This window comes from Protopterus annectens, chromosome 10.part0 (assembly GCF_019279795.1).
Source record: "Protopterus annectens isolate FY-2018-M chromosome 10.part0, PAN1.0, whole genome shotgun sequence".
NCBI lineage: Eukaryota > Metazoa > Chordata > Ceratodontiformes > Protopteridae > Protopterus > Protopterus annectens.
Window position 1 is genome coordinate 1433764767 of NC_056744.1, and position 24853 is coordinate 1433789619.

Below are 24853 nucleotides of genomic sequence, written 5' to 3' on the forward strand. Positions count from 1 at the left end.
AAGATGCAAGTAAGCTTTAATAAGCATACTGTTAAAGAATTGCCAACATTGAAAGCCTTTCTGTTGTTGCCATGCAGAGAATACTTACCTAGATAATGTATAAGCCTTGGGTATTGAAGGACAGGATTACATTCTTTTAAAAAGCTCACACTTGTTGGAGACTTACAGTCATCTCTACAAGCTTTACCCGTAAACTAAACAGAATGCCAATCATGTGTGGTCCATAACCTGTACAGTAATCCTTTAAGCAATGTATCTTGAGCTTGTTTCTTGTTTGCCTTTCATTTTTTACTTTGATCATGTTTTCCCCATGAAACAGGTAGATAGTTGTCAGGCAGCAGGTCTTTTTTGGATAAGAAACATTTTTACAAGTACATCACAGAGATTTCTACTTTCAGCATGTTACTTGGTACTTTAATAAAGCTGAATATAAATTATAACTAGAACTAAAGTGCAAGGAGAAATGGTTTGAGTTGAGTGCTGCTTGTTTTTCTTATACTTGATTTTGACTGGCATTCCAGTAATGCATTTAAAACGTAATTTATTTTTTCATGCCTCACAACCTTTTGTTTCCATCTAGATATTAAGTAAGCTGTCATGCAGCCAATGCATTGAAATATTTTTATTCTTCTACACTTATTTTTGTCTTGATTGGACTCTCATAATGATGGTTTGGCACCCAGAGCAGCGTATTTAATTAAAGTTAGTTTTTGTGGTTTTGAGCATAGCTCCTCCCCTTTCTCGTTGGCCACACCCCTCCCCTTGACCCCCACCCATTCTGCTGTCTCTTGCAGCCCCCCTTTGATTTGAAGTCACCAGCCGCCACTGGCACATACACTTTTGGGGAGAAGCCATGTAATTGTGTCTTAAACAAATGTTCCGACCTTCAAACAAGAACGTTTCAGCCAATGTATACAGACATGTCAGACAAAAACGTACAGAGAAAATGTGACAAAACATGAAGAGGTACGGACATATTAAAACTGAGCATTAGAGAATCTTCTGAGACTCAAACTACTATCACAGAAAACTTAGACAGATGATCCATGCTTATGAGTAGTGGGATAAACTGAAGATTGTACTAGTGCAGATTTTATACCAGACTCATAACAGCCAGACTTAGGCAAACAAAAGAAAATTATAAGCACTGGTATTTAATAAAGGAGACAGGACAGTTAGTAGAAACTAGTGAAGGTCTTTGTTGTGCCAAGTGAGAAAACTCATGTAGCATGACCTGATGCACAAATGAAAGTCCCATAAGAAGATTTAATTGAAGACTCCTTGGATGGACAAGAAAATCAGGGAAAAAACACAGAGCAGAATTCATTATGGTACCATGACGTGTACAAGGAAGTGTATACATTTCTTTCCCTTTTCTCTATTCAGAAACCATCATTACATGGTACTGCATGGCCATCTAACATGAGTATGTGTAACACTATGAAGGGTTGGCCCCGTGAATGTACCGACTGCTAATAAGGCATTCTGGAGGGAGAGGCATATGTTACTTAGCTATGTGCTCTGTCCCTGGAACCATCTCCAGGAAAGCATTTACATAGCTGAGCGATTCAATTCAAAATCAGTACTTAATTTTTTTCATTTGCAAATCAAAAAATGATAGCATCTTTCCAAGACTGAGGTGTGGGGTGTGTATCTCATTGCAGGAGCAATGCCCTATGGTATGTATAAATGACTGTGACAACGTTTTACACTACTCTATTGGATAGTTTGACATACTAGATGCAAACAACACAGTATTTCTGAATAGCTATTGCCACATCTTAACTAATCCAAAATATGAAATGCTATGCTTCTCTATTGCTGAAGCAAGATTTGTATTTATATTTTTAATTTGTGTAGGCATGGAATTGTTTTGTAGACCAGGCCCATTTTCAATTGAACAAAATTAGTTCTCATGCTAGTACAGTCCCACAAAGTACAATTAAGAAGGAAAAAATGCACAAACTCGGTTATAAACTGGCAACCCAGTTTATTAAAACAAAAGTAATAATAATCTTTATTATTACTTTTGCTTTAATAAACAGTTTCCAGTTTATAATTGAGATTGTGCAGTTTTTTCTTTTTTTTTTCCATTTCCAGTTGTATTGGTAGAAAGGATCCAAAATGATTAAATAGAACTTAAATGTTAAAATGTACTAAAATTTACCGTGTTTTTGGCTTTTCCCGGTTAGATGTCACCCCAGTGGAACTCCGGTCCACTCATGATTGGCAGTGGATTTTACTGTACCGAGTTGCCAGCCCGATACCCAACCTTCAACGAAGGCACACCCATTCACGCTCGTACCTACCTGCATGTCTTTAACGTCACTCGACCGTGGGGAGGACATGCAGACTCCACACAGAAGGCGCTCCAGCCAAGAATCGAACAGGAGAACCTCTTGCTGTGAGGCGACGCTAACCACTGCACCACCACGGCTTAGTAAAATGTACTAAAATTTACACCGTAAGGAAAACAAGTACAGTAGTATCTCAGTATAGAATCTGAAGTGTATGATGTATTCAGGTGTTGTACATGTTGTGTTTTCTGAAACAAGAAAAAATACAGGGAAATCTCAGTGTACAAGCTTAACAACTCACAATATTCAGCTAGGAGACATGCATGCTCTATGTATGTAGTCATTGGAGTGTGCTGATTACACTCCAATAGCCGGAAAAAAGACAAATCAGTTAAGTCCTAGAGTGGTGTGAGAGTTGACCTTAACAAATGTTAAGCGCACCCTGCTGTAGTTGTTAAGGTCGGGTCCTGCATTAGGCAGTAAAACCTGCCAGTACAAATGAGAGCAGAATGATAAAAGATTGTTTCTGCCTGCTGTCCATCAGTAATATGTTCCTGACTTCCTGTTTTAAAGTTAGAAAGTTTCTAAAAAAACAGGATGTGTAGTTCACCAGATTTTCTGAAGAATACAAAGTCTGAAACCTAAATATATGCCATTATTTAATGTTTTCAATCCTCAATAATTTATCTGAAAACCACAGACTTTATGAGGAAGATGCACAACATGCGAAGCAAAAATCTGGAAATTTTGTTGAAATCTGGACAGATGAGAGGCATGAAAGTGGAGTGTAAACATAAGGGACTGTGTTACACTACCTTTCTGAAAGCACTTATCAAGTGTTTTATGGCATTGAAAGCCAGTAAAACATAGCATTTTTTTTTCATTTTTACTGAAACTTTTAGTACATGGAGCAGATAAAGCTCCATGGACTACAAAGACACCAGATGTTCTCCGATGCTAACCACGTTGTTATGTGTTCTCAACATGGATGCCAAGATTCACCTCACAAGCTTTGTTTTGTGGTCACTTTCTTGGTATCCATGTCTCAAACACATAATAACATGGTTATCATCGGTGAGCCACTTATAATCCTGTACGTATGCATGCACGGTAGGGGAATAGAGCAGTGTGATGTATAATGGAGGATGCGCATTACTACCTTTATAACAAACAGTAAATAGTTTTATGATGGACATAAGTACAGTGATGAGCAGAGGTTAGTAGTCTGATTCAGGAAAACTAAAAATTATTTGTTGAGTAGAGTAAAATGTGGACACTTTTTATGACTTTCATTCAAGACCTGGTGAGAGTATATTCTGTACTGAAGGTAGCAAGCTTTGCCAGTATGGTTTTAATTTATGGGAAAATGAATGTCTTTATACAGCAAAAATAGCAAAAGGTATCAATGAAGAGAATTTAGCTTTTGGGTTAAGTGTTTGGCTGCATTTAGAGGGATATTTAGATATACAGAGTATTGGAAGAGGGACAGTACCAGGGAGTTATACTGTATTATACAATTCCTCCCCTAAAACGTGCACGCTGATTGGCCAGCCCAACCAGCGTGCCCATTGTAAATCCCTCAATATACTAACGGAAAAAGGTCCGGTCGCCCGGACTTTTTCCGTTAGTATAAAACACTGTCTCGCTATGTTAAAAGAGTTTAACATAGCGACACAGGTTTAAAAAAAGCAACGGAGATCTCCGTTGCTTTTTTTAAAGCTGTCTCGCTATGTTAAACTCCTTTAACATAGCGACACAGTGTGTAAAAAGCAACGGAGATCTTGCGATCTCCGTTGCTTTTTTTTTTAAAGCTGTCTCGCTATATTAAATGGGTTTAACATAGCGAGACAGCTTTAAAATAAGCAACGGAGACAACCGTGGGTAAATCCAGCATTACCCACACCCAGGCGTGGGTTATTGCTATAGTGCCTCATGCGTAGGGAAGCATGTGCAGGATATGAAGAAAACACATTAGTAAGAAGGATATTTTAAGTCAGACACAGATATCCTGTCAGATACCATTGCAAGTACAAATCCACTGCTTTTTGAACATTGTTTGAGTTATGTGGTAAAGGATGTGATTTTTTTCTTCTGGTTTCACTGGGAAGGAATACTGTGATAGGGCTATCTTTGCTGAGAATATAATATCATTGTATTTGTTATGCACCCTAGTCTGACTCACTAAGTTGATACCATAAAACCCAGGGGTCTGAGGGGGCAATAACTCACAAGGGAGAGCCATATGCTGGAACAAAAAATAATGCAAAGTGCTGGTGGACAAATATCAGGTAGTAATAGATTAAATTCCAGAGAACCTGCAGTTATCAGTGACGTTATGTCCCAGGCCCAAGAACAAAAATGATGCAAGTCTTCAAGTGGTGAAGGCATTAGATTCAGAGAAACTAGACTGATGGGGACAGCTAGCAAGAAAATCACCAAAATCCAAATTAAATAAAACACTGACTGAAGATTCCAGTCATGTACATTAGAAACTAACACTGGACACCTCTTCAAAGGATATAGCTTATACCAAGCATACATAATGCCCTTAGTAAGAAACTCTATGAATGAAAGACATAATACTTAACAAATCACAAAGTGGCACCTGGAACTTATATTTGTGACAGTTATTCACGTTTTTTTTTATTTACATAAAGAATACCAGTACATATCATGGTTTAGGAAACAACAGTATGCATCTACACAAAGCCAGTATTGTTAGTATATTAGAATAATAATATTTTCAAGACTAAAGTAGAAAAAAATATTTGAGGCAGTTGATGCTCTTTTCTTTAATCTGACCACTGTAAACATATTGTGAACATGACTACAAATTAAATGCTGACCGAATACATCACCATATGTTTTAGGTAACTTTTATTGGACAATTCTACATATCAAATATAAGTATTCATGATGGCATATAACTTGCAAAACACTGCTTTTAGATAATCATAAAAAATATTTAATTTGTTTCACTGCAAAAACATTTGTCTGCCTAATGCTTTTATTTAAAAAAATACTCAGTGAAAACCAGGGCATATGCATTTTTTCTGTCTCTGGGATGTCTTTTCCTCACACTTTCTGTATTCCAGTGCAGCAAGTTAGGCTGCTAAAGATAGGATGTCAAGCTAAAAGTAGGTTTTTCGGCATTTACGTTGTGTGCTTTTACATTTTTATTGCCCATCTGTAATACAACAAAATTTATCAGTTAACAAGTTTCTTTATGCTGCTTGATAGCACCTCCAGCTGTAATTTTAAATTAGCAAAAAGGCAAACATCGAGTGATAGACATTTCATTCTGTGTTTACAAGTATTAACTAATTAATGTCACAAAGACTGCAGCTAATGAGGTGACAAGTAGAATGACTTGTATGTTTTTCACAGAAATGTGTTAAATGCAGTTATAATTAGATTCAAAAGCAACACTTTGCTTTCACTTCTGAATTCATTATGCATTTACAAAATCTTTTCTTTTTGCAAACAGTACAAAAATATTTTAAAACACATAAATAATATTCACATTGTACTACTACAAATCTTCCACTTCAAAATATTTCCAAGTATTTACTAGACTAACATAATTATATTCATGTTATGTGTCTCTGCTGTCTATGAGTTAAGTGCTAATAAAATTCATAAACTTGTTTAGACCCGGTCACCTTACATACCAAACAGACATCTTCAATGTTAAACAGCCATTTTTCCCGTGTTAATTCACTTTAACATCATAATTCTCATCTCATCCTTATGCCTTATACTGTGAAGGTACAGCATAAATTGTTTTATCATGTCTATTATAATGAATTGCAAAAAGGAAACCCAAATCTCACCAAAAGAGTCAAAGCAAACCACCACCAAACATTTTTCTAATGGCAATCCACACCATTCTGTACAGCATCACTACTGGAGACAAAGCATAACACTCTTTTTAAACTGTCTGTTTGTTGCTGGATAATTATTCATGTCTCCAAAGCAATGTCTTTTGGTCTCCTGTTAGGGGTTGTCACAGTGGATCACCAGTCTGCAAATTGGTTGGCAGTGGAGTTTTTACAGTGTTGAGTTGCCATCCCCATGCGCAACCTTCACAGAAGGCATAGCCACACACACACACACACACACACACACACACACACACACACACACACACACACACACACACAGTCACACCTACCTGCATGTCTTTAAAACTCACTCAACTGCAGGGAGGACATGCAGACTCCACACAGAAGGTGCTCCAGGAGAGAATCAAACTGGAGAACCTGTTGCTGTGAGGCAACAATGCTAACCACTGCACCACCACGGTCAGCCCCTCAGTGATAAATTTCCTGCTTCATACATAGGATATATTTTATGTCTGCTTCAAAATTTGTCTTCTACTACTGTTTTTCTTTACTGCTAATAGTAACTAACAATGAAAATAATGCTATCTCTTGTCAATCCATTTCAATCCCATTTTTCCCAGTTAAAATAGTCTACCAAAAATAAAGGAATGGGCAACAATTGAGTCTTTTGGGTTCTACTATGAAATGAAAGTCATCACTCAACAAAATAAAAAAATTCCCAAAACCAAGAGAGTAAAAAGCTCATTGTTTCTTGTCTTTTGCCGAGGGGCAAGCCCCTCCCTGGACCCCCCCAACCTTATATATACCAACTCCCCAGTTGCACCAACTTGAAAAGGGAGAAATCTCCCTAAAAAAGGGAATTGTTGATGGTGCACAGTTAGCAATCACACCGGCAATGATTTCCTATGGAGAAAAACGTTGGGTCTTATGCTTTTAGTGTAGTTTTTCTGTGGGCTACTGACACTTGAGGAATTTCTCTGTAAGATTGTGTAGGGGAGCTTCTTTTGTGGGCATAAACGGTTCAGAAGGTCTTGCAGTTCTGTCTTTTTCATATCTGAAAAAGTTAATTCCCAAAAATGTGGGGCCAGACATTTGTTTCCCCTGTTCTACACCTTCAGTAGTCTGCCAGTAGACCAGTATGTGTATGATGCAGACTTCTTGATGTGTACAAAATATTAATTATGTAGGTATTTCCAGCCAAATATTCTAAACCTGTGTGATTTTGCTGTGTAACTTCAGAAGGAGGTAAAGTTATTTCTACCTGTCATGGTCAGTCTGCATATTTGGTACCTGTTATAAGAAAATCAGTAATCTTACACTTCTCATACAGTAATGCTTGTATATATTATTTAGTTGTAAATATTATGTATTTCCCACCCCTATCCAACCTCAAGTAAAAAAAAAAAAAAAAAAAAACAAAAAAAAAAACATTTAATACATTAAGAATGATTCTGAGTTATGTTTTAACACAATAAAATCAAAAGTGGTACTGCTGGGAACTCAGGGAAATAGTTCCACCAAGGAAAGCTTTGGTTTAAAAAAGTTTATTAAATGACCCACACAATAATTTTTTTTATTATATGGTTCGTTTAATTCCATAAACTTTTTTAACTGAAACCTTTTTTAATCAAAGCTTTCCTTGGTAGAATTGTTCTCCTGAGTTCCCAGCAGTGCCACTTCTGATTTTATTTGATTGCTCTAGCTGGCTCAGCGCTAGATAGTTTTTTGGTGCTAGTTGTTCCCTCTTCTGGTTCATATTTTAACACTCCAAGTTTTCTTGTTACATTCAGCTGCCATTGATAGTTCCTTTGCTAAAGATTACATTTTTTTACACTGGTCCCAACCAAAGTTCTTGCTTTACCAGCATTTCTGTCATACTCTTAAGCTGTCATTATCCATAACCCTTCGGTCTGGTAACCTATGAGGAGAATCTTTTCTAACAATTATGGATTCCCTGTTTAAATGTAGCCCACTCAACATTAAAAACGGTAGTTTTCTATAAAAAGGGTGAACAATCCTTGGTTGCCAAACCAAGTACACTAAAAAGACCCTGGCCAATTCTCTTCCCTAGCCATTCAACTTTCACAACACAGCTGATACAAATGAATAGTCTAAGTTGGGCTTTTCTCAACTAAATATGCTTTGAATAGATTTCAGAGATTTAGATGTGTGATTAATTGTCACTGTTCCAAAGTGCTGATCAACAAATGTACTTTTCATAGTTGAAGACATATAATAAATGTGTAGTCAGCCTATTGTGAGGTACTTTCAACATGTAGCACAGAAGTGCCTTAGTGCACAGTGAATGCAGACTTGATAAAGGGCTTAATATGTATAATTCTTCAAGGCATGCTGCTTTTCTGCACTTACACAATCTGCTATGAGCTTTGCTGTACAAAATATGTCATCCTTTCTGGTGCATAATTTTATGGCAGAAACATAGCTTCTCAGATGAGCTTGTGCTGTATGTCTTTATCATTTTACAGCATAACAGCCAAACATACTGTGCTTTTACATTCTTAACACATTAAACAAGGTCTGGGAATGTCTTTGGAATGGGCAATGTTAGCACATGGACTGTTTTACAGGCTGTTCTATGTATAATGAAAGATAATTTCTTTGGTAGTTGTGCCAGACAGAAGATCCAAAGGGAAATGTTCTATCAGTACTGACCCTGGTCCATTTACTGTTATATCTAACATGGAGGTGGGTACCTGAGCGGCCTATAGTTAGCAGTCTTTTGAACACTAGGCATGGATTTTTAAACAGCTTGACAGAACATCTAGTGGAGACTACGGTACGCCAACAGATAAATAATGTGGGAAGTACAGACAGGTAATTACTGCATGGCACTTAGCTATGGAAGTGCAGGCTTGTTTTCTATACTGGGATCATGCTTTGGGAGGGATAACTACTGGCCAGGAAAAAAACACAAAGGCCTATCCCTCTGATATGACAGCCAGTGATTTCAGTTGCCTGTCTGTTGTTGCTTGAATGAATAGCTACAAAAATAAGTACATTCTACATTATTTGGGTGCAAAAACACACACAGTTTACATGCCGGTGAATTGATATTTGAGTATTTCTACATTTAGATTCTCCCTGCTTGCTGTGACTTCAGCTTTTTATAAGGGTTTTTGGAAAATATGCTCATTATTTTTTCTTTTGGCACCTTTTGTTTGTGAGTATCCGAAAAAGTAATTAAGTGAATAACCCAAATTACATGCACAGTAACATTAAAAATAACAAACTCAAAAACACCAACTAGAGGCTGAAAATCTACAGAGACATAACATGCATGTTTGTCTAAATGTCTATAAAGTCAGCGTTCATGTACTGCACCAACTGAATAGTTTAACAAATAAGTCATACATACTTATTGTAAAATAGCACTATTCCTTTATCACAGACACAACTACATAACACAAAGCAACAGATTTAACATAAAATCATCTGATCTGTATCAGAATTAGAATAGCAAAATATAATGTAGTGGAGCAATGCATATAAATGCAGAACAAGATAACATTCTAGGCAAAAACTTCCCATGTATTACTACAATATAATGAGTTAGAGCAGTGCAAAGCAATAAATAGATATACACTCTGGACGAATAGAAACATTTAACTTGAGAAAACATTTGAGAAAAGGAAAGGTGCTCATGAAGGGAGCTCCATCTAAACACTAACTGAAGGCAGCTTGCAATTAAAGTTGATAAACACATCAAACTGAGTTTAGTGAAAAAAAGCAGATGCAAAATTAAAATCAACACTAATTCAAGGTGTGCTGAATATCAAACATGCAGCTTTAGCCTGCAATATTATGGCAATAACCCACGCCTGGGTGTGGGTAATGCTGGATTTACCCACGGTTGGCGTGGTTTGGTCCAGAGGGCGAAGCCCGAGGGACCAAACAAAGCTAACTGTGGGTAAATACAGCATTACCCACACCCAGAAGTGGGTTATTGCTATTATACCATGACATTATTTAAGAAAAGAAACTATTACTTTTCTTAAATAATGGCATAGTATAATGCCTGTTTACTGCCCTTCCGCAGATGTCTGGCATCCGGCAGTTCTGATGTACTGCACGCCCGCGCCGGTACATCAGAGCTGTGAGCAAAAGCAAGAAAGCAAGATCTCCGTTGCTTTTTTTTACTGTTTAGCTATGTTAAATGGGTTTAACATGGCGAGACAGTTTAAAATAAGCAACGGAGATGTCCGTTGCTTATTTTAAACTGTCTCGCTATGTTAAACCCATTTAACATAGCGAACAGTAAAAAGCAATGGAGATCTTGCTTTCTCCGTTGCTTTTTTAAAACCTGTCTCGCTATGTTAAATGGGTTTAGCGTAGCGAGACAGCTTTAAAATAAGCAACAGAGATCTCCGTTGCTTATTTTAAAGCTGTCTCGCTATGTTAAACCCATTTAACATAGCGAGACAGTGTTTTAAAAGTAGAGTTATACTAATGGAAAAAAGTCCGGGCGACCGGACCTTTTTCCATTAGTATAACTCGATTTACAATGTGCACGCTGGCCAATCAGCGTGCATGTTTTGGGGGGTCATGGTATAATTACTGGTATGGTTTTCCTTACAACGATAGCTGCAACATTTTAATATTCCCCCAAGTAGGTCTCATAATGCCATTCACTTCCAGGTTTATCAGTTTTTTTTTGAAAGTTCACTGCATCACTGAAGAATTCCAGCAACATGATTAATAACCAAAATTTAACTGAGCACTGCATCCATCCTCCATTTCTAATGTGACATTTGGTAACACATGTTTCGGCTATACATCTGCATTATCAGTCTGAGTTCAGGATTTCAGTGATTTTGAAGAGAAGTTTGTAAGTCTGTAAATGGTCCTCATTCTGCAAAAATGAATAATTATTAGCTTTAACAGTGGTATAAGAACTGACCAGATGATTAACCTCCCAGAGATATTTCTGTGGGTTATTGTCCATGACAGTTGCAATTTCTGGATGTTGTAATTTGCAGCTGTCATTGATATGGATGTGTGAAGCCTGTTTTTGTAGCGTGGATCTCCAGGATGTCTTTTTTTTTTCTCTTTACCTCCTTCTTGGGGGCCAGCAATACACAACTATTTTTATGGGTGTGTCAGCAAAAACCCCTCGGATGAGATTATATATCACGGTCCAATCCATTCTATCTCTTCCACTGCCAATCCTGAAGAAGAAAAATGCAGTGTAGTTATTTGACAGTGCAAATCTTTAAATTTTAAGACACAGCTCATTATAGATTGCTTGAAAAATAAAATGGTTATTTATTATTTTGATTGAATATTCTACAGCTCTTTCAAAATAACAGCCTCTTCACTACCATATGAATTCTGCTCCTAATTTGCTTCAGAATTTAGGAGGAACCTTCTTAGTATTGAGTAGGAACCTTTCTAAGGTTTGGAAGACACTAAGTTATAAACTTATCCCTCCACCACACCTTATTTATCTGAAGGTGAAGATTTAAGTCCCTGTTTGTTATACTGGTCGAGCTATTGTAGCAATACAGAAGGTTTACAGGAGAATTACAAGGAGAAAGACGACTGGGTTTCTAATGGCAGAGGAGGCAGAAATCTCCCCTCAAAAGTCTATAAGACACTGAATAAAGGGACAGAGCTACCAACCTCTCTCTTGATGGCTCTGGGACTTCAGACCTGTGATATTTCTGGTTAGAAACCATTGGGTCTTTCTAGTTGTTTGATATTTTACTGAAATACAGCCAGAAGGGGCTTTAATGGAGTTGTTATGTTTTCAGTCCTGTAAGATATTCCTTTGACAATTAGCTATGCTAAATAAAATAATTTCCTGGCAACCATTGTCAAATGATGGTCAAAAGAGAGAGAATTATCAACATATGTTCCTAAGTCATACAGTATGATGAGGGAAGGAGTTGTCTACCAAAAGTATTGATACTACACTTGTTACCATCAGGTTTGATCCCATTTCTAGTACACTGAGAAATGACTAGGGGGAGTTAATTCTGGTGGGTTTGACTGTCAGATGGTGACTTAATAATCCTCACTTTGCAGTTGTCTGCACATGTTGTTAGCCAGAAGACTTGGCTCTTTGCTTAGAGATCTGAGAAGTTAAAGCAAATGGAGAGGTCCCTGCACCAAGCACTAAAGGACACCACTGATCACTTTCATACTCATGTGGGTTCTATCTTTCAGTCAGTTTGCTATCCATCTTACCACATATGGTATGCTTTTTAAAGCATTTAGCTTCTATGTTATGTCAGGATGGGAAAGGATGTCAAAGACCTTGGTCAGGTCAAGATATACCACATATACCACATGGCTACCATCTTCTACAGACTCTGTAACCCTTTCAAAGAAGATTATCATATTCTATAAATGGGATCTACTCCTCACAAAGCTCAGGTATTATGGGCCAAGTTGACTAAGATTCTTTATGTCATAGTATATGAGGTAATTTATAATACATTCCATGGCTTTGCAGATGAGGCTTGTAAGACTGATAGATCTATAATTAGATGGGCTGTAAGACCACCCTTATCAAAGGACATCATGACTGCAGTGCTCCATTCATCAGGGGACAAAAAAGTAGCTAAACCTGGGTCCATATGGGCATGTTTAACACTAGTAACTAATCAACCAGGTATATTTTCAGGTCCCATAGAGGAAGTATTTTTGTCTTGGTCAGCACTTTTTTTTTTAAACACCTTTAATGAATTATTACTTGAGGCACATGCAAATTTACATTTTTATAAAAGTAATCAAACCATATAAACAAGTTCACATTTGCAAGCATTATGCATCACCTGTATTTTTCTATACCAAGTAATCAAAGAAACATTACATAAATTGTATACAATTCCTGCCTTCTCTTAAAACTCACTCCTCCTCCAAAACATTTTCTGCATGTACTGTTCCCACGATTTCTATTTTTCCTATGTAATTTACTGCTACCCTTTTCTAAAGATCCCACTTCCTGTTCTTTTCTCTGTTACAGTATTCACTACTTCAAGTAAAGTTGGTTTAGACTTTGATTTCCATTTTCTAGTAACTGCTTTTTTGGCAGCCACCAGAATTATACCTAACAATGCTTTACTATGCCCAGGCGATTCAGATCCTATATTTAAGCTGAAAAAAATTATTTTGTTACTTACATTCATTTGCTCACCCAGTATTCCTGAGAAAGTACTCTGTAAGGAATTTTTAAAGTCTGCCAACTTATTACACTCCAAGAACATACGCTCCCAGGGTACCTCTTTCTTCCCCTTTACACCTCCAATGTTTATCTACCTGAGGAAAAATTCTTTGGAGTCCGCTTGGAGTAAAAAAGTATGCATGCTAACACTTCCATCCTAAATCGAGATTTTGTTGCATATTTGGGAACCATAAATATATCCTTCTATTGTTTCTTTATGAACTGACTATCAAATCTTTCTTGATCTCTTCTAATTGATCCCTATAGTTATCGTGCCATATTTTTTCAGCCCTGCTACTTTTTTTACAGCAGCTTCTGTTTTAAGTTCATTTAAAAATTCAACCAGTGCAGGTCTTTTATTTAGGATTCTCCTGTCCTGTTCTCTTTGTCTATACTCTGATATCAGGTTCTGACAGGAAAGGCAACTACTAGCCTGCAATCCAACTGTGTTCTTAGCCTCTTCACATTCTATTACCTTTCCCTCTCTAATTATTTGTTCCCAATACCTGGGTTCCCTTGCCAGCTGCCTCCAGTAAATTCCAACCCCTTCTTGCCTATTCTCTGTACCTCTATTTGCAATCATCCCTATTAGTAGACTCTCCTTACACCATTCCCATATTGACCTAGTTGTTAGTATAATTTTTTCTACTTTATAAATATGAATATAATATTCCTTCCAGTATGATTTCTCTAGTGCTTAGGTCTTTTAAATACCTTGATGGGAAGGGACTCCGTTCCTAAGTTAGGGCATAATTAAAGTTCATGAAATCAGTATTGCTTCAGTCTTTGATGTAACCCAAGAATGCTCTTCTCAGCAACTTCTATATGCCCAGAATTGCCTCCTTCTGCAGGTCATTTCGGTTTACAAATATAGGTAGCATATTTAGTATGATTGTAAATTATTTTTTTATTAGTCTGTTTGGTCCTATTATTATTACTGGAATCATCTGAGTATCTTTCTTTCAGATTATTCTAATTTCTGCTTGCACATCCTTGTATTTTAAGACATTGTGTTCCTCGGTACAGAAGGTACTTTATTAGTCCTGTTGCTCCCAATACTATAGGAATTGCCAGAATAGCATTCTTCAACATTACTCTTGTTTCCACTTGCATATCCCAGTATTTTAAGACTTTGTGATCCACAGTACATAAGACTGGTTGTAGACAGACATAATCACTGGTTGTAGCAATTTCAGTGAACAACACAACTTGTTTTTCTTTTTTCTTGTCTTTCTTCCTTGCGTTAGGAGTTCTGTTGGCAATTCAGTTCCTCCTTTCATGTAAAACACTTATCGCATTCAAGATATTTATATGTTTTAACTGTTGTGTGAAGAAGCATGATGCTTTTGAAGAGTACTACAATATTTGAAATACTTGTTGCATTCAACTCATTTATATGGTTTAATCCCTCTTTGACAGTACTGATGATGTATTACATTGATTTCTTTTATGTAAAATACTTATCACAGCACATGTATATGATTGAATCCCTAAAGTCTTTTGGGTTTCTAATACCATGACGGGAATGGACCCCATTCCTATGTCAAAGTGCGATTAAAGTTCATGAAATTAGTATTGTTTCAGTCTTTGATGTCAACCAGAAGTGCTCTTTGCAGCACCTGCAATGTGCCCAGTAATTACTCCTTCTGCAATTCCTGTGGAGTTACATGTACTAGTAACACATCCAAGTATGACTGTAAATTATTTTTTATAAGACCTGTTGTCCCTACTACTACTGCAACTGTCTGGGTATCCTTCTTCCACATTGCCCTCATTTCCACCTGCAAATCCTGCTATTTTATGACTTTGTGTCTCTCTGTACATAAGACACTGTAGTCACTGTGTGTAGCAATTTCAATAATCAATGCTACTTTTATCTTCTTTTCATGGACTACTATATCTGATTTTCTTGCATCTATTTTTGAACTGTTGGTAGTGGGTAATCCCATGTGATATAAACTTTGTAATTTTCTTTGATGCTTTGTGGCTCATGTTTCCAATGTTTTTCAGCCACTTCAATACCACAATGTTTGCACAATCCCCAGTGCAACAGTCTTGCCAAATTATTATGCCTTTCAGTATACAATCCTTCTGCCATTAGTATATCACAACCAGCAACAAGATGTGTGTCTGTTTCCAGTTCTCTTTTACAAAACCTACTTTTGTCAATATCTCCCGCATGTTCAAAGGACTTTGTAAACCAATGTGTACATAGTCCACTATCTTGGGCTGCCAATATTAACCTTTCATCTTTTCATTTGAATTTACCTCTCCTTAACCGTTCTTGCATTTGATCCTGATCAACATGAGATTCTTCCAGGAGTTTTCTGTATTTGCAGCTATATTTATACATTTTCCACATTTCTTCCTTTCTCATCTGACCCTTTACCTTATATTATTTCTTTTGTTTTTTAGCACATTCAGTTGCAGCCTGATTTTTATCTACTTCTGGTTTGATTTCCATTCCTGTTTGATGCCGATATGATTCTGCTAGACTAAGGAGGGACATCATCTTAGATTTAGTCTCCTCATGTTTCAAAACTTTCATTATGTTTGGGTCTTGTGACATCAGCATATATGTATGCAGCCCCATGATTACAGATCTATACATGTAATCCATTTCAAAGGGGCCCATACCTCCTTCGGAATGGGAAATATATAATCTTGGTATGCACTGATTTTTAAAAATCATTTGATGAGCATAAAGCATCCTTCTTGTTTTCCTGTCTAATCTATCCAACACCTTTTGTGGCCAGTCGATCACTCCAAAACTGTAACTTAGGACAGGATGAGCAAATTGGTTTATGGCTTGAATTTTGATCCTAGATGTCAACGCTGTTTTCAGGATTAATTTAAGTCTTCTAACGTATTCCTTACTAAGTTTATTCACATTTGTTCATGTTTTATTGTTGATCCTTCATGAATTCTCAAATATTTATACACTCCCTCTTGCTCAAGTTATTTTATATCAGATTCTTGTCCCAAACTGATATTTTTTGGTGCTGCAGCTTTCCTGATTTAAATGTTGCTTTTGCACATTTCTCAAGACCATCATCTGAAAAAATTTTGACTACTTGCAGTTGTGCTTTCGGTTCCTCATCTGATGAGCAATATAGTTTTAAATCACTGACATAGGAAGATGAGAAGTCTTTACACTTTGTTGTTTTCTAGGAGCCAAATTGTAGCCATGGCCTAAGCTGTTGAGTAAACAGCTTAATGGGTTAAGGGCAAGGGAAAAGAGCAACAGTGTCAGAGAGTCACCCTAGAATATTCCCCTTTGAGTTTTTATCCCTGGAATAATAATTTGTATTTTATCATAGCTTAACTGCAAAGTAGCTTTCCACTGTTTCATGGTCACTGTGATGTAGTTTATCAGTGTAGGGTGTATCTCATACACTTTAAGCACTCTTTTATCCATGAACATGGAAAATTGTCAAATGCTTTTCTTTGTAGTCAGTCAATGCCATACTTAGATTCTTCCTATTTTTATAGTTCTCCATTATGATTTTATTTAACAACAAATGATACTTTGTTCCATATGACTTTCTTTTACTGCCCTTTTATTGTATTGCCATAACTGAGTTTTCTTCTAAATGACTATAAACTCTATCAACATCTATTCCAGTGTATAGTTTATACGTCGTCAGAAGGCAAGTTATTGGTCTATAATTTTTAGGGTAGCTTGCAGGTTGTTTTTCCTGTTGTTAGCCAGGTTGGTGTCTGTTCTGGGTGTGCATATAAATAGTTCTTACTGATGGCTAAATCTTCGTGCAAAGATCTTAATACTTTTAACCAGAATTTAGGTACTGCGTCTGGGACTGGGGTTTTTCAATTAGAGGCTTTTCTTAACTTTGTTTCAATCTCTCTGGTTGTTACTTTATCCCATTTCATATCCTGTACCTTTAAACTTCTTATTCTTTCTTTTACTTCTTCTAGCCATTTAACATCTTTATGTTCCACAGGATCTTCATAGATATTTCTCCAAAATGTATCTATTTTTTCTTTTTTTTGATGGTCTTTCAAGTCCTTTTACCTTGTTTCCCAATTCTCTATAAAACTTTTTTGGGTCATTAATAAATTGCTTATTTTGTACTTTTCCTTTATATTTATCTGTGTATCTTTTAAGTTTTTCTGCCTGTGCTGACATTTTTAGTTTAGTTGAATCCCTTTTTTTTAATTTTCCAAATCTTTTGGGTTTCTAATAGCATGATGGGAATGGACCCCATTCCTAAGTCAAATTATGATTAAAGTTCATGAAATTAGTATTGTTTCACTCTATGATATCAGCCAAAAGTACTCTTTGCAGCACCCACAATGTGCCCAGTAATGACTCCTGCAATTCGTACAGAGTTATATGTATTGGTAACATATCTAAATACGATTGTAGATTCTTTTTTATAAGACCCGTTGCCCTACTACTATTGAAACTGTCTGGGTATCTTTCTTCCACATTGCTCTCATTTCTGCCTGAAAATCCTGATATTTTATGACTTTGTTTCTTTCTTTTACAGGACACTGTAGTCACTGGGTGTGGCAATTTCATTGATTAATGCTACTTTTGTCTTCTTTTCATGGACCACTATATACTGTTTTCTAGCATCCATCTTTTGAACTGTTGGTAATGGGTGATCCCATGTGATGTAGACTTCATTATTTTTTATAACCGCACGTTTCCAGTGTTTTTCAGCCACTTCAATCCCATAATGTTTGCACAATCCCCTGTGCAACAGTCTTGCCACATTATTATCCCTTTCAGTATACAGTCCTTCTGCCATTAGTATGCCACAACCAGCAACAAGGTGTGCAACTGTTTCCAATTCTGTTTTACAAAACCTACATTTGTCTGTTTTCCCACATGTTCAATGGACTTTGTAAACCAACGTGTATGTAGCCCACTACCTTGGGCCGCCAATATTAACCTTTCATCTGTTGGTTTGAATTCGACTCTCCTTAACCATTCCTGCGTTCAATCCTGATCAACATGAGTTTCTTCCAGAAATTTTCTATACCTGCAACTATATTTATGCATTTTCCTTATTTCTTACCTGCTCAGCTGAGCCTTCACCTTATATTCTTTCTTTTGTTTTTTGGCACATTCACTTGCTGCCTGATTTTTATCTACCTCTGGTTTGATTTCCATTCCTGCTTAACACTGATATGCTTCTGCTTGATTAAGAAGGAAAGTCATCTTAGATTTATTCTCCTCATGTTTCAAAACTTTCACTATGTTTGGGTCTTGTGATGTCAGCAGATATGTATGAAGTCCCATGATTACAGATCTATACATGTTATATGAACTGCAGTGGTGGTGCTGCGGTAGCGTTGTCACCTCACAGTTAGACGTTGCACGTTCGATTCTCAGTTAGAGCGTCTTCTGTGTGGTGACATGCATGAATGGGCATTCCTTCGTTGAAGGTTTTGCGTTAGGCCCGGCAAGCCAGCACGTAAAAATCTACTGCCAATCATTAGTGGACCGGAGTTCCGCTGTGGCGACCCCTAAATGAGAAAAGCCGAAAGACACAGACAAACAAATAAACATGTAATCAGTTTCAGGGGGACCCATACCTCCTTCGAAATGGAGAATATATAATCTTGGCATGCACTGATTTTTAGAAATCATTTGATGAGCATGAAGCATTTTTCTTGTTTTCTTGTCTAATTTAACCAACACATTTTGGGGCCAGTTAATCACCCAAAACTGTAAGTTAGGACAGGAAGAGCAAATTGGTTTATAGTTTGAATTTTATTCCTAGATGGCAAAACTGTTTTCAGGATTAATTTAAGTCTTGTAAAGTATTTCTTACTAAGTTTTATTCGCATTTATTCATGTTTTATTGTTGGTCCTTCATCAATTCCCAAATATTTATACACTCCTTCTTGCTCAACTTCTTTTATATCACAGTCTTGTCCCAAACTGATGTTTTCTTGGTGCTGCAGTCTTCCTGCCTTAAAGGTTGCTTTTGCACATTTATCTAGACCAAATGGCATTCGTATATCATCTGAAAAAGTTTTGACAACTTGCAGTTGTGCTTTCAGTTCCTCATCTGATGAGCTATACCATTTTAAATCATCAACAAAGAGAAGGTGAGAAGTCTTTACACTTTGTTGTTTTCCTAGGAGCCAAATTATAGCCATGGCCTAAGCTGTTAATTAAACAGCTTAATGGGTTAAGGGCAAGACAGAATAGTAGCGATGACAGAGAGTCATCCTGGAATATTCCCCTTTGAATTTTTATCCCTGGAATAATAATTTGTTTTTTATCATGGCTTAATTACAAAGTGGTCTGCCACTGTTTTCATGGTCACTGTAATGCAGTCGATCAGTGTAGGGTGTATCTCATACATTTTTAAGTACTATTTTATCCATGAATGTGGGATACTATCAAATGCTTTTTTGTAGTCAGTCTATGCCATACCCAGATTCTTCCCCTTTTTACAGTTTTCCACTATGACTTTATTTAACAACAAATGATTCTTTGTTCTATAGGACTTTCTTTTATTGCCCTTTTGTTCTATTTCCACAATTGAGTTGTGCAAAGATGTTAATACTTTTAACCAGAAGTTAGGTGTTGCATCTGGGCCTGGGATTTTCCAGTTAGAGGCTGTTCTTAACTTTGTTTCACTATTCTATGAAGAGGATGCTACTGTTGAGGACTAAATAATATCTGTAACACTTGCTGTACTCAGCGTATTTATATTGGTTAACCTCTTTGTGAGAAGCAAAATTACTCTAAAGATTGTGGGGACTTGTGAAGGACTTACTGCATTCAGCACATTTATATGGTTTAATCCCTCTTTTTAATTTCACCAAAACTTTTGAGTTTCTAATACCATGATGGGAATGGACCCCATTCCTAATTCAAGGTATGATTAATGTTTGTGAATTTAATATTGTTTCAGTCTTTGATGTTAGCCAACCGTGCTCTTCGCAGCACCCACAATGTGCCAAGAATTGACTCCTTCTGCAATTCATATGGAGTTACATGTATCGGTAGCTTATCTAAATAAGACTGTAAATTCTTTCTTATGAGATCCATTGCTCCTACTACTATTGGAAATGGTTGGGTATCCTTCTTCCACATTGCTCTCATTTCTGCCTGGAAATCCTGGTATTTTATGACTTTGTGTATCTCTGTACATAAGACACTGCAATCACTGGGTGTAGCAGTTTCACTGATCAAGGCTACTTTTGTTTTCTTTTCATGAACTACTCTATCTGTTTATCTGATGTTGTCAATCTTCATTAATCCTTGATGTATAGGACTCAATTCCCACCCTCAGAACTGGCTCAGCTCTTATAACAGATCGCAAGAACCAAAAACTCTTGCGTGAAGTCTCTATCCAGAATGCCCCTGTCTAGATTATCTCAGATCTCATTTTGCCACTCTTCCACATTGGACATGTTTGCCGAAACTCTTTCTTGAGCTAAGTGAAATTTAGTTTTTTTTTTTTATTTCAGTCTTTCTTACACCTTGATTAAAATCTTTCCTTTACTCTTCTACCCAGTTAATATTTTTCTTCTAGTATCCCTTTCTTTTTACACTTCAGTGTTCTCTCCTACCATTACTGGTAGTTTTTCTCTGTTTAAAAAAAATAGAGGGGATAGTAGCTTAGGTGGTTTCTGAATTTCCTCTGTGAGTGTGTGTCCTTCGAACCTTTCATTCCTTGTGGTACCTTTCCTACCATTGTTGTTAGCACCTATCATTCCTCCTCTCTACCTCCTGGTAGTTCTGGCCTAACATTGTTGGTAGCGCCCCTCCTCCTTCTTTCCTTTTTTACTGTGTGTGTGTGTGTGTGTGTGTGTGTGTGTGTGTGTGTGTGTGTGTGTGTGTGTGTGTGACTACGTGTGTTTCTGTGAGTTGACTTGGTGTCTAGTTAAGATGGCAGATAAAGTTAAAGGCACCACAGGATTCAAGCAGTGCCATGATTGTGGGAGAAAAATGCCCAAATGCTGATAGGCATATGGTGTGTGTCTACTGCTTGGGTTCAGTGCACTTGCAAGAGGATTGTGCTGTTTATCAAGCTTTTAGTCACCGGGTCCTCATAGAAAGAAAGAATAAACTTATCTTTAAAGGACTAATTAAAACATCCTTTGAGGCTTTGTCCAGTCAGCCAAGGAAAAAGTCCAACGTTTCCTCACCATCTTCCTCCTCTTTCTCTTCCTCAAAAGTTGATCATGGAAAGAAAATGAGTCTCTCAGTGCCAGAGTCCCCTTCAGCACCAGCATCAAAGAGACCTAAATCTTTAGTTCTCTCTCACTCAACAGAACCAAAGCTAACTACTAAAAAGGCTAGAGTGCCAACTTCACCAACTGTGATGACCATTGAACTAAAGGTTTTGGTGCCGACAATTATGGAACCGACCATCCAGGTGCTAGCACTGCCATTGGTGCCGGCCTCTTCCACAGTACTGTCAGAATCTTTGGAACCAGAATTATTTTTTGTATCCAGGACTATGCACTTCCTAACAGTGAATCCCTTTGTGGGGCATCTTCCAAGCCCCTTCTTCGACAGACCCGAATCCCCATCAGCTCTTTCTGTTCGTTTCTCTATGGGTCTGACAGAAGTTGATGTTGTGAGATTGGTGGATTAGCTCCTCATGGCTAGGGGGTCTTACAGGTTCTTCCCAGGTTTCATTCCCTTCTGGAGATGGGAACTTCTCTTCAAGGACTTCCCAATGCATTCCTCCTCTAACCTTTCTCAAGGGCTTAGAGACCATGACTCCAGTCCTTCTGGTTCTGGCTGTCCTGGTACCGACAGCTTGTATGCCTTCAACTCCAGTGTCTTCCCCGAATTTCTCAGTTAATTCGGATCTGGAGGACTCCCCGGGTCATAGATCTGCTGCCAGGTTCGAAGGGTGTGGTTCAGCTCTAGTTTTCTTGGAGCCTCAGAATGTGTGAGCTCTTCCCCAGCTTCGGCTTTGGTGGCAGTCTCTTTGGAGCAGGTGGTACCACAGTTCTGGGGTTGTCCTTCCCGGTTCCAGTCTTCCTTCCCTCTTTGGGGGGGCTGCCTTCCAGGTCATGGAGAGGGCCTTGGCCTCTGCATGTTCTCATCTGGATCCTTCCTATCAGAGCATTTCCCCAGGACTCCCTTTTGCCCAGCGCTTCCTCCAACCTCAATGCCCAGATAGCAAGCACCAAAGTTGCAGGATACCCCTGCATAGGGGTTTACCTCTTCTGAGTCCTCCTCAGAGTATCCCACTGAACAAGTGCCCCAGAAGAGGACATGTAAGAGGAATTATCTAGATTCCCTGGATAAATCTGTCATGGAGGACAAAGACTTTGATGAAGGGGAGGGTTCCCCTTGGACACCCACAGAAGACGTCTCCTTTGGAGACATTCTTGAGTTGTTAAAGCAAAGGGGTGGCAGAGAGCCCAAAGACCCTTCTTCAGAGGAGCTGGTGTACCTGCAAACTTTTGGTGCTCACCCATCTACCTTTTGGGTGACCCCGCCCACCGATGATCTCATTACATTGCTCACACAGTGGGCATGGAAGGCCTCTGATTCTGTAGATCCAATCCCCAGGAGACCAGACAAAATTCTCACTTCACCAGAGGACCATCAGTTTTGGGCCAAGGATTTAGCAGTAGATGCCATGGTGGTTATGGCAGCCACAAATATGGAACTTGTAGAAGAGAATCCCACTGTTCATCTTCCTAACTGAGAGTCCAGAGAGATGGACAGGTTTGGGAAGCAGGTGTACAATTTATCACCTGTTGCCTTACAGTCGTTGAACTTCATGGAACACATTACTAGATTCCAGAGGGATCTGATCAAGGAGCTCTCAGATACCCTTGCAGGAGCTGTGTCTGAGGAGGTACAAGATAAAGTGGCTTCCCAGCTTGCCACCCTGCAGTCTATTTCTAACTCATCCATTAGGCTCATTGTGCACGCAGCCAAAGAGATGAATAGGGCAGCGGGTTCTGGGATTGCCATAATGAGGCATGCCTGGATGCACTTATGTGAGTTTGTGAAGCTGTTTAAGTCTTCATTCATCAATGCTCCTTTTGATGGATCATCCCTGTTTGGCCCCAAAGTCAGAGAGACCTTAACCAGGTGTGAAAAAGATGGAAAGACCCTGTCTGCAGTGGGTGTATGTTTTTTCTGCTCCCCCAGTGGTCCTTTTCCAGGAACAAGAGGAGTGGAAAAATGTGGTTCAAGAAATCATAAGGGCCTTTTTCCGGACACACATGGCAGTGGCTCCCCTCTGGGCAGAGGGGGGATCTCCAATGGGAGGTGCTGACCTCGTGGCAGAAATGGCCTTCAAAATCAGGGTTCCAGAGATTCTTTCTTGTGGAAACCCTACCAGTGGTCCTGAAGGGAGGCCCAATTTCTTGTCTCTGGAGGAAGTCGGGGGAAGATTGTCCTTGTACCAGCTAGCCTGGCAATAAATAACCACTGATACTTGGGTGTGAAAGATCATTACCAGAGGATACTACATTCCCTTTATTCTCACCCCAAGAACAGGCAGAAGAATCCCCAATGTTCCACCCAGTCAGAGGGATGAGGCAGCTCTGGAAATTCAAAAGCTGCTTCAAAAAATAGTCATCCAAGAAGTCCCACCAGACCAATTAGGATCCAGATTCTACTCAAGGTTCTTTTTGGTGCGAAAAAAGACTAGGGACTGGAGACCAATTTTGGATCTCAGCCTATTGAACAAGTTTGTTCAGCAGGCAAAATTCCAGATGGTCATGGTTCAGTCCATTCTATCCTTCTTAGGGAAAGACAATTGGATGTGCTCTGTATACCTCCAGGATGTGTATCACCACATAAAAATGGACAAAAGTTCCAGCAGGTTCCTCTGCTTCCGGCTAGGAGCCAGTAATTATCACTTCAGAGCTCTACCCTTCAGTTTCACCACAAACCCCTGGGTGTTCACCAAGTGTATGGCAGCAGTAGCAGCTCACTTGAGACTGCACAGATTCCAAGTGTTTCCATATTTAGACAGCTGCCTTGCTACCACTCCAACCAGCTATCTACTAGAGCACTCAAGAGATTTTATTCTACACACTTGCACTCATCTAGGTATTACAGGGAATCACACGAAATCTCAACTAAGTCTGACTCAAGAATTGGAGTTTATAGTGGCTCACCTGAATACTATCTCTTGCATAGCTTCCCTTTCTCCTCACAGATTGCAAAAGATAAGGTCCAAGGTAGAAGCTATTCTCTCCAGCGACATGGCATGTGTTCTATTAGTTCTAAAAGCTCTAGGATCCATGGCTCTGGTCCACTAGCAAGATTTCACATGAGACTTCTGCAGTGGCTTCTAGCCTCCCAATGGTCCATTTTATGTCATTCCCTGACGCATCTCATTCAGGTTACCAGTCATTGCAAGAAAGACTTATCCTTATGGATAGAATCAGAGGAAATTCTCTTAGGCCGACTGTTCAATTCCTCCTCAGCTCATGGCCATAGTGACCATGGACACCTCCCAGATGGGGAAAAAAAAGCCATCAGGTTGAAGAATAAGGTGATCCGCATAGCTCCCTTCTGCCCTTGACATGTCTGGTTCCCCTTTCTATGG

At 38.4% G+C, this 24853-nt stretch overlaps 1 protein-coding gene across 4 annotated transcripts in view; it reads right to left on the reverse strand.

The window, feature by feature from the left end:
• Nucleotides 1-5286: 5286 nt before the first annotated feature.
• Nucleotides 5287-24853, reverse strand: part of LOC122813632 (ADP-ribose glycohydrolase OARD1-like) — a 186368-nt gene continuing 166801 nt past the window's right edge. For 2 of the 4 annotated variants that reach the window (XM_044086057.1, XM_044086054.1), the window contains one exon: nucleotides 10652-11328. In XM_044086057.1, the coding sequence (XP_043941992.1) occupies nucleotides 11211-11328 (118 nt within the window). In that variant the 3' untranslated portion in view covers nucleotides 10652-11210. Of the gene's footprint in view, nucleotides 5485-10651; nucleotides 11329-24853 lie in introns of those variants that run through there. The other 2 variants (XR_006366717.1, XM_044086056.1) reach the window with 2 other exon arrangements.